Raw genomic sequence first — 10,119 nt, 5'->3', positions numbered from 1 at the left:
GGGAAAGCTATGGGGAAGTTCTACTTTCTCCTGTAGGGACAGCATGAGTCAGAAGAGACTGGCTGGCACTGGGTGGGGCCTTCTGGTTACTGGACCTTGGTAAAGACTGAACACTGGAGCATAAGCCATCAAATTATTATTATGTGACCTTTATGTGACCTGAACTTCTTGTCAAACAGTATATTGTGTAACACAGCCTATGTCACCATGCTGTGACCCAGGGAGACTGGTGGGACCACAATGGTCTTCCTGGTGTAGACATTGGAGTCCGAGTTGAGCACTGTGTTGGTAGGCAAGCCACACACCAGGGATAAGCAGCAGGCTGAGCCTGTCCCTCCCCAGGAACCAAGTAAAAGAATGGGAAATGGGAGCTACAGAAGGGAAGACTAGAGAATGCTGGGAGTCAGGCAGGGGCGGGGTGGGCAAATGACCCAGGACAGGTGATGAGGCCAAGATGATCAAAAGTGGCAGAAGAAACCTGCCGCAATCCAAGATGGACCACAAGGACAGTATTTCTGGGAAGCAATGACTCCTCGCTGTACTGTACACAAAACTGAGTACCTACCAAAGCCAGACAGACCAAGACAGGAGGAGTGGGGAGGGTAACACTAAGCATGAGTTTTCAAGCTGGTGCCACCCTGTTCCCCAGATCCCAAGGAACAGAGCTCAGAAAAAGCCTGGGCCCCATGCAGGACTCTCAGGACAAAGGGGACGGCAGCAGCCGAAGCAGTTAGGCCTGGACCCACAACTTCCAACTTGGCTGGTCTGGCTTCAGCCTGGAAGCCTGTGTGCGGAGCATCTTCTGGCAAGGGGCACATGCCCCACATTGGAACAGGCTTTGTCAGAGGGGTCCCAGCGCAGTAAAGGCTGGAAGGAGAGGGTGGCACCCTGAAAACAAACCAAGCCGGGGTCCTAAATTAAGACCCACCACCAACAAGGGCCTGCTGCAAGGGTCTCCATTAGAATTCCAAGGCCTTTAATATACAGCTATGGTGGGGGCTCCTCTGTTTCCTGCTTTGTCATGCCCGACCCCATGCCAGCTGCCTCCCTGCCTCCCTTCCCAGGCCTTCTTGGCTCCTTCTCCTTGCTGCTCCTGGTCCCTCTCCTAGTCTTCCTGGCCTGTGATGCCCCCAATGGCATGGCCAGGGCCTTGGGGCTGGGGGTGTGAATCTTCTCGTGCCTTTGCAAGTTGGAGCGGCGGCTGAAGCTCTTACCACACAGGGGGCAGGAGTAGGGCCGCACTCCACGGTGCGTGCGCTGGTGGGCGGTGAGGTGGGAGCTATGGTTGAAGTTTTTGCCGCACTCCAGGCAGTGGTAGGGTTTCTCGCCTGTGTGGATGCGGTTGTGGGCGATGAGGATGGAGCGATGGCTAAAGCCTTTGCCACACTCTGGGCAGGGGTAGGGCATGATGCCAGTGTGAATGCGCTGGTGGGTGACCAGGGCCGAGCTCTGCGTGAAGCACTTGCCACAGATGGGGCACTTGTGGGGCTTGATGCCAGTGTGGATGCTCTGATGGGCAACCAGGTCCGAGCGGCGGGCAAAGGGCCTGGTGCACAGATCACACACGTAGGGCTTCTCGCCGGTGTGGATGCGCTCGTGCTGGATCAGTGTGGAGTTGCGGGTGAAGCTCTTGCCGCACAGGTGGCACGAGTAGGGCCGGATGCCGCGATGCGTACGCTGGTGGGTGGTGAGGTGAGAGCTGTGGCTGAAGCACTTGCCGCAGTCCGGGCAGCCATAGGGCTTCTCGCCCGTGTGGATGCGTCTGTGCGCGTTGAGGTTGGAGCGGTGGCTGAAGCCCTTGCCACACTGCTCGCACCTGTAGGTCTTGCCACAGTGGCTCTCGGGAAGCGGGCCCTGTCTGCTACTCTCCACACCCATGAGGGCGCATTTCTCCACTTCATTGGCAGCGTGTCCTGCCACAAGGGCAGTGTGTCTCACCCCCTTGCTGTTCTCGATTGAGGTGGCATCCTTTTCCTCCTGGCTTCTTCGGACCAAGGCAGTACATTTCTCCTCGCTTCTTGTGACAATGGAGGCGTGTTTCTCTTCCTCGGTTCTCTGGGCAATGGTGGTACAGCTCTTCTCCTCACTGGATTTCTCTAGAATGCCACCCTCCTTTTTGTCTGGAAGGCTGGCAGCCAGCAGGGACAACTTTGGCTGTGCCTGCTCCAGGTGCCCAGGTGGTGCTTTGTCCTCAGTCTGTCCTGAGCCCTGGCTTCTGGGTGCCCGCTGCCCACACTGGAGGGTGCCCCTGGGGACTCTGCCCATCCTGGGTTTGCAAGGCTTCACAACCTCAATGGCAGCTTGGGCTGGAGCCTCTTTGCCCAAATCCACAGCTTCTGGGAAAAGAAGGTGTCCAGTGAAGGGTCCTGGGGCATGGGAGGCCAAACTTACCAGGGCAGGGGGGTGGGCAGAAGTGAGAACCACCCTCCAGAGGAGGGGCAGCCTGACCCTACCCAAGTCCAGCCTCAGAAAGGCCACATGTCCTGGGCCAGCAGAAAACAGACATGAAGTCCAGTTGCAGCAGGGTGCATGGGAGTGACAGCAACCAGCCTCCACTCCCTGAGCTCTCACCTGTGCCAACGGCCGTCTCCTCGTCTCTTGTCTGCAGGCCGGAGCTGGAGGCCTCGCCCTTCCCCTGCACCTGGGAAACCCAGAAAGGCCTGCTGCTGCGGGAAACCCCTGAGAGACAGACACACTGGCCTCAGACACCAGACTATGAGCTCAGCAATAATGGGTCAGACCAGGGGCGGGGGAAGGTGGACATGAAGGGGTCTGCAGCTTGGAAACCTGGCATAGAATAAAGTGGACACAAAAAGTCACTTTTGAGGGAGTTTTTGCCTAGGGTTGTTGAGTTTGTGTTCATGGTGATGGAAAGATCTGGCAAAGGACAGTAAGAACAGCTGCACAACCTAAAAAGCGGTGCCCGCGGCATTAAACAGCGGCTGCAGCCGGTTCACTGTGAACAGCTCAAACATGTACAAGCCGCCTTCACATGGCCCTCCCACCGTGACTACCACGCAGTGCTTTTCCCAGCTGGGGTTGGTCTTTGCCTTGCTGAACAAGCAAGAGATGAATACGACAGCAGCTGGGCCAGGTCAGCTAAGACTGTCACCCACCCAGCTGGTGGGACCACATCAGACCCTGAAGTGGAGCCTCCCACTCCGAGATGGAGGTGCTCTCACCAGACTATCAGCAAGACTCTGGGGAGAGGCAGGAAGATGCCACGTGGGGGCCAGGAACCAAAGGGCTGAATGCCAAGTCCCTACAGGGTGAAGGCCCCAGAGAGAGCAGGGGCCTGACCACCGGACCTGCTCCAAGCACTGAGGGAGAAACGAATGTGGAACCAGTGTTGGGCTGCTGATGACACCCAAGAGCTTGCTGGGATGTTAACAGTGTGCTGAGCACACACACCAGAGATCATGAAAGGGGGGAGCGATCCTGGCACCCACCGGGACTAGATGACTTGGAGGACCACCACCGAACTCCACAGAGCCAGCCCACTGCTTCCACCTGGCACACTCATGGGTGTTGATGGATGGATGGACAGATGGACACACTCATGCTGTGACTCTTCCATAAGGCTCATAAGATTCTCCAAGGAAAACTAGAGTCTGAAATTCATCAAGGGCCCCAAGGCTGGAAGATCCACTTCCAGGAGATCAAAGGACACCAAGGCCCTCTGAGAAGAGAATAGAGACTCTGAACGGAGTGTGCCTAGGGGGCTTAGCTGGGGCCAACCCCACCTAGGCCAGGCACCCCCCAGGCCTCGGGACCAGGCTTTCTGCTCAAACACCTCTGCAGGGGGAGCTTCGAGGGGAATGGTGGGAGCACAAGACGAAGCACCACAGAATTAGCCAAGCAGAGCAGGCGCTCCCCACTGGCCACCTGTAGGCTGTGACCGTAAGCTGGAATGGACCACAATGAAAAGCAATGAAGAGTTCCAGCGTCCTGGCCACAGGCCACTGACAAAGCTCAGGACCAGGGACAGCCGCATGAGTGCAGAGTCCCATCGGACGCCTTCCAGGCAGGTAAGAAAAAGGGACCGGGTGGACCCCGACACTGCTCACCACACTTTTCCTTCCTCTGTGGGGCTTCTCTACGCATGTGCTGCTGTTGGGGGTCCAGGCGGCACCACTCCTCCTGGGAGAGGTATAAAGCCATATCCTCAAAGGTCACGGGCATCTGGAATACACAAATGGTCAATCACTGTCCAGGCCTGACAAAGGAACAAGATGGCATCCCCATGGTTGGCGACGCTGCTGAGTCTCTGTGTATCAAGAATAAGGCAGCTGTGTACAGCTGATGAGAGAACAAAGTGTCCTTCTTAGCTAGGGTTCACACACACACACACACACACACACACACACACACACACACACTCCTTGTCAGCAGCTTCTCGGGCCAGCTCCAGGCCTGGAGGGTCTGCTTGTCCGGGTCCCTGCCTGCCCTGTGGGCCCTGGACAGAGCAGACAGGTGGCCCCATCAACGTCACGCTCCCTGCAGTGAGCCTGGAACAGTGCGCTGGCTCCCCAGGGCAGGTCAGTGGGTACGGGCCTCACAATGCACTCAGCAGAGGCCAAGCACCCACTATGACGTGGAGGAGGCCACAATGCACTCAGCAGAGGCCAAGCACCCACTATGACGTGGAGGAGGCCACACCTAGGCAGGGGCCCTGGGAGCACTCACCTGAGACCAGGCGGTGAGGAGCGCTGCGGCCATCTGCCGGTCTCGGGTTCTCCCCTCCCGGGAAAGGGCCTGGACCTGTGGGGAGGAGCTGGCTGGGGGAGCAGAGGGGTCTTCAGTGGCCAGCCCCCTGCTGAGCCCTGCTACCCCCAAGGGGCCCAGCCCTGACCTCCAGGGAGACTCATGGCTCCTCAACTCCTGCTAGCCTCAGCCTGGGCTCGGAGACTACCTAGGTGACCTCTGTCAGGCTGCTGTGCAGACGGACAGACCCCTGCCCTCAATGTGAGCCCCCACCCCCGCCACCCCCTCCCTCTCCCGTTCCTCTGCTCACCTCGGACAGGCAGAAGACCCCGAAGACCCTTCTCCCTGGATCCACGCCTTAGTGATGTCCACCCTTGTGTACTCGGAGCCCCTTCCTCCCTCAACACTGCCGCAGAGTTCAGCACTTCAGGGTCAGTCTTGGTGTGAGGTGACTCCCGTGAGGCTCCCAAACGCACCGTCTCCTCTGATTCAGAAAGCATTTCTCCACAAGGCTGCTGGTGACGTGGAACCTAGGACAGGCAGCCCATCGCGTAATTATCCACAGAGAGCATGCTCTACCTCCTAGTGCGGTGAGTAGCCGTCTCTCCCAGACTAGAGGAAAGAAAAGTGAGGGAAACTGAAATCCCTTGGAAACAATGAGTCCAGTGGACTAATGGGCCACGTGACCCAGAGACCAGAAGAACTCGATGGTGGCCAGCTACCATTACCAACCTCTGCAAAGGATCACATTAGGAAGTCCTGGATTGCGTGGGAGGAGATGAGGAACAAGACTCAAAATCATCAAAAGACCATGCTTACTGGTCAGCTAGGACTGGTGAAACCCTTAGACTATGGCCCTTGGTCACCCCTCAGGTCTGGAACTGAACTTACCGCCGGGGCTCCAGCTTCAGGCAAGCAAGAGATAGGTCTATGGTGGGGGCAGTACTAGGTGAGAATGAACGGACAGTCAGCGAGCGAGTCAAAATCCAGAAGGATGGGGGTGGGAGAAAGGGGCAAAAGAAACACAGGGAAGGTAGGAGTGCCTCAATTCACAATAAATAGTAATAAAAAGGAAAGAAGGCGGGGTGGGAGAATGACCCCAGTGCCACCTGAGGGGCTGTCAAAAGGGCCAGACCACACACTGGATACAAGGCGCAGCATCTGGTCACACTGTGGCCCTGCTAGTCCTGTTTCCTTGTCCTCTCTGACACTCATCCCAGCAAGGACAGAGCAGCCAGGGAGGGGACAGAGCGGCCGAGAGCCTGGTCACAGTCCAGGGGTCACGTGGTGCAGTTCCTAACCCGAAGGGAACCTGCCGTCCTGTCAATCCGGACTCGAGACGACCCCACCGGGCAGAGTGCAGCTGCTCCATAGAGTTCTCAGTGGATGAGGGCCGGACTGCCAAGTGCAAGGTCAGCAGTCCATACACAGCCCCCAGCCGCTCTGGGGAACCCTATACAGGCTCACTGTGAGTGGGAAGCAACTCGACGGCACACAACGACAACAATCATCTTTGTGGAAGCAGAGTGTTGCGTGGGTCCAACACCCAAACTGCAGCTCAGGAGTCAAGGACAGAGCAGCTGTACCTCCCAGGGTCCTCCTGCAGTGTTAAGTGCCGGCGAGTTGGTCCCAGTCCCGACTGATGGTGACCCTGTGTAGGGTTTCTGAGGAGTGGCTGGTGAGCTTGAACCATCGACCATGCAGGCCAGCACATTAACCCACAGCGCCATACCAGGAGTGCCCCTGTCACATCTCAATTCCCTCCTCTCCCCCAGCACGGGACATAGGCCTGTCTAATCTGAGGACAGCAGGGCTCCAGAGTCAGCTCCAGACAATCCCTCACTGGCTGAGCCCTAAGCAGGTTCCATTTCCCGGCAAAGCTGTGTCTACACCTGAGTGATGGGTGCCCAATGGTGTCTACTCGGAGGGTGGGCTTGGGAACATGCAGAGGTTTGGTTGGGATGGGATGGCCCCAACCAGTCCTTACGGACTCAGGTCTCAAGGTCTCCTTCTCTCTGCTCTTTCCCTGTTATCTTCTCTACTGGTTCCCCAGGACTGGGAGTCAGTAGAATAAAACAAGGGGATATTTCTTGGTGTTACTGATGTTGAGTGCCATCAATTCCAACTCACAGCGACCCTGTATACAGTTTCTAAGGAGCATCTGGTGAGCATGAACCACCAACCGTGTGGTTCAAACCAACCTTGCAGTCCAGCACATTAACCCACAAGCGCCACACCCGGACTCCAAGGGAGATACTAAAAGGCTTAAAATCAGGCAAGGTGTGCATCAGGGTTATAGCTTTATACCACACGTAGTCAATCTCTATGTTATTGCTGTTGTTAAACAGCACCATGGATTCAGTTCTGACTCACAGCAACCCTGTATAGGGTTTCCAAGGAGCAGCAGGTGGAAACCTTGTGGTTAGCAGTCCAGTGTTTATCCTACAGTGCCACACCAGGGCTGAACATGTAATCCAACAAGCTACACCATATGAAGAAATACACAGCATCAGGATTGGAAGAGGGCTCCTTAACACACCGCTCCAAGGGAGTATGTCAGACCAAGAAGGTTCTGGAGCTTGGTCCAGGGGTACCTGTTTCTTGCCTTTTGGGTCCTTCCTCATCCCGTCTTCAGTGGAATGTGGACAGATGGAACACACCTACCATATCCGTGGGAGCAAAGATCTGAGTTACACAGGTGACACAACCTTGCTTGCTGAAAGCAGAGGAGTTCAAGTGCAGCCTTTACTATGGATTACAACTAGATGTAAAGAGAACAATCGTAACAGCTGGACCAATGGTCAGCATCTTGAATAAATGGAGAAAAGATTAAAGTCCTCAGGATCCACATCCATGCTCACCGGAAGCAGCAGGCAAGAAATCAACACATTGTATTGGGAAAATCTGCTACAAAAGAACTCTTCAGAGTGTTAGAGGGTGAAGATGTCACTTTGAGCACTTTGGTGTGTCTAAGTCAAGCCAGGTAAAAGACAATCGGGAGATAGGAAAAGAATCAGTGCTTCTGAGTTACGGTGTTGGTGATGAATTTTGAAAGTACCATGGACTGCCAAAAGAACAAACAAACCTGCTTAGAAACCAGGATGGCGAGACTTGGTCTCACTTCCTTTGGACAACTTTTCAGGAAGGACCAGTCGAAGGGCATCAGACCTGGTAAAGTGGAGGGGCAGCGAAAACGAGGAAGACCCCAATACGATGGACGGACACGGAGGCCAGCAGCCAGCACTCACACACGGCGCCGTGTACAGCCGCTGCGGGGCGGCCAGGACTCACCGGAATCGTTGAGTAGGGCACGGCAGGAGCCCCGAGCTCGGCCAGCGAGCGGTGGAGCGCTCGGGATGCCTGCCCCGAAACGGAGCGAGCCGGGGCCGCGAGGGCGACCAGGACTCTTCCCGGCACTCCCCAGAGGTGTGCACGACTCTGGCGTCCGCCTCGGGACCCCGGCCAGGGCGCGGAGCCCCGCGCGCGGCCTCGCAACACGATAGCCAGCTTCCCTGTTACTCGCGACAGGACACGGGCCCCCAAGAATCGCCCACCGCTCCTCAGTTCCGTCGACAGGTAGCTGTGGCGGAAACCCGCGCGAGGATCACCGGGTAACCTGTCTGCGCGTGCGCCACAGCCGGCCTTCACGACCACATCTCAGCCCCAAGCCAGAAGACTTTCCGTCTGGTGAGCCTGCCTACTCTCCGAGGAACTGCCAATGAACGGGGAGATTTTCCAGGGATGGCCAATCAGGAGGCAGCGACGAGAGTCGCTTTATGCCCCGTGCAAATTGCATTTTCCTCCTTCGCTGCTTGGAAACACTATATAGGGTAGCTATGAGTCGCAACCAAATCGACGTCACTTAACAGCAACAATACTAAATCTTTTCTTTAAAAAGGTTTCTCTGTGCCTCTAGTCTCTACGGGGCGGACAAAAGAAGTTAAAGCCTGGCTGATGAACGCAGAGACAGTGCTTGGCCCCGCCACTAACATATCGACCACTCCTGCAGAAGGTTGGTTACCTTCTGCCGTGGTCTGTTTCCTCTCCAAGTAGTGTGTTGAAGACCAAGAGAGCCCTGGAGCTCGATCCGGGGTACCCTTTTCTCGCATTTTGGGTCCTTCCTCGTCCCAAGTCTTTAGCTTATAATGGGCAGATGGAACACACCGTATCCGTAGGAGCAAAGACTAGGTGATCTGCTCCCGTAAAGGTCATAGGCCGGCGTTCTTTTACACTAGGTTGCTATGAGTCGGAAATCCGCTAGAAGGCGCAACAACAAAGGAAATGCTATCTATTGTTGGGCGCCGAGCAACCTCATGAGATTGTCTCAGGCAGCTGAATGCTGACCTTGGAACTAGCTGACTCACAAACTGCGGGGGTTTAAGCGGCAGCAGGGTACCTAGGAATCGGTGGGATGCGGACCACATCCAGGAAGTTCAGGATTCATTTGTACCAACGCCTCAATTCTCCCCAGAGATTTGAGAATCTAGTTTTTATCTGTACAAAAAGCACTTGCATGTTTTTCTTTGACTATGCAAGTACTGTATGGCTAGTGTAAAAAAGGAAGAATGTATATAAAACTAGAAAAGTAACCCTTCATGAGATCTACAAGTTAGCTCACTCACTCTACTCAAATGTCACCCCTCTGAGGCCTTCTTTAACCCTGCATAAATAATTCTCCTATCATGTCTTCTCCCAGGCAGATTTTTCTCCTAAAAGTCATCACTACCTGATAATATGTTGTTGTTGAGTACCGTGGAGTCGGTTCCGACTCATAGTGATCCTGCACAGGGTTTCCAAGGCTGTAAATCTTTACCTAATAATATATATATATTTGTAATACTTGGGTGTGGCACTGAGGGATAATGTGCTGGACTGCAAGGTCGGTAGTTCAAGCTCACCAGCCGCTCCTTGGAAATTCTATATAGGGTCCCTATGGGTGGGAACAGACTCCACGGCACTTAACAACATTTAACTATGGGAAGTCCTGGTGTGGCGCTGTAAGATTAAGAATTCAATGACAGATCAGTGTGAACTGCAAGGTCAGCAGTTCAAAGTCACCAGTCACTCCTTAGAAACCCTATACAGGGTCGCTATGAATTGCAACTGACAGCAGCACTAGACAATTCAACTATAGAATCTACGTGGGCACACACAGTGTTTATGGCTCTACCCCAGGCTGTGATTGTAGCCATTTCTGTATCACCTTTAGCAAAACTTTACTTGCTTGAGATATCAAAGGCTACAATCATACATTGACAGAGAACTTCCAGAGGTTCAAGCTGGATTCAGAAGAGGCCATGGAACGAGAGATATCATTACTGATGTCCAGTGGATCTTGGCTGAAAGCAGAGAATATCAGAAAGATGTTTACCTATGCTTTACTGACTACACAAAGGCTTTCGATTGTGTGGATCA

The 10,119-nt window shown here is 54.7% G+C and overlaps 1 protein-coding gene across 1 annotated transcript in view; it reads right to left on the bottom strand.

Moving 5' to 3' along the window:
- Positions 1 to 987: 987 nt before the first annotated feature.
- Positions 988 to 10,119, bottom strand: part of LOC102818723 — an 18,354-nt gene continuing 9,222 nt past the window's right edge. The window contains exons 8-13 of the mRNA XM_006873978.1: positions 7,873 to 8,284; positions 4,687 to 4,761; positions 4,068 to 4,182; positions 3,744 to 3,905; positions 2,572 to 2,679; positions 988 to 2,336 (exon numbers count right to left, since the gene is read on the bottom strand). Of these exons, the coding sequence (XP_006874040.1) occupies positions 988 to 2,336; positions 2,572 to 2,679; positions 3,744 to 3,905; positions 4,068 to 4,182; positions 4,687 to 4,761; positions 7,873 to 8,284 (2,221 nt within the window). The remainder of the gene's footprint in view (positions 2,337 to 2,571; positions 2,680 to 3,743; positions 3,906 to 4,067; positions 4,183 to 4,686; positions 4,762 to 7,872; positions 8,285 to 10,119) is intronic.

The sequence above is a fragment of the Chrysochloris asiatica genome, unplaced genomic scaffold, assembly GCF_000296735.1.
Source record: "Chrysochloris asiatica unplaced genomic scaffold, ChrAsi1.0 scaffold00257, whole genome shotgun sequence".
Lineage (NCBI taxonomy): Eukaryota > Metazoa > Chordata > Mammalia > Afrosoricida > Chrysochloridae > Chrysochloris > Chrysochloris asiatica.
Note: the sequence above shows the minus strand (reverse complement) of the source record. Positions and strands in the feature narration are given on the sequence as shown.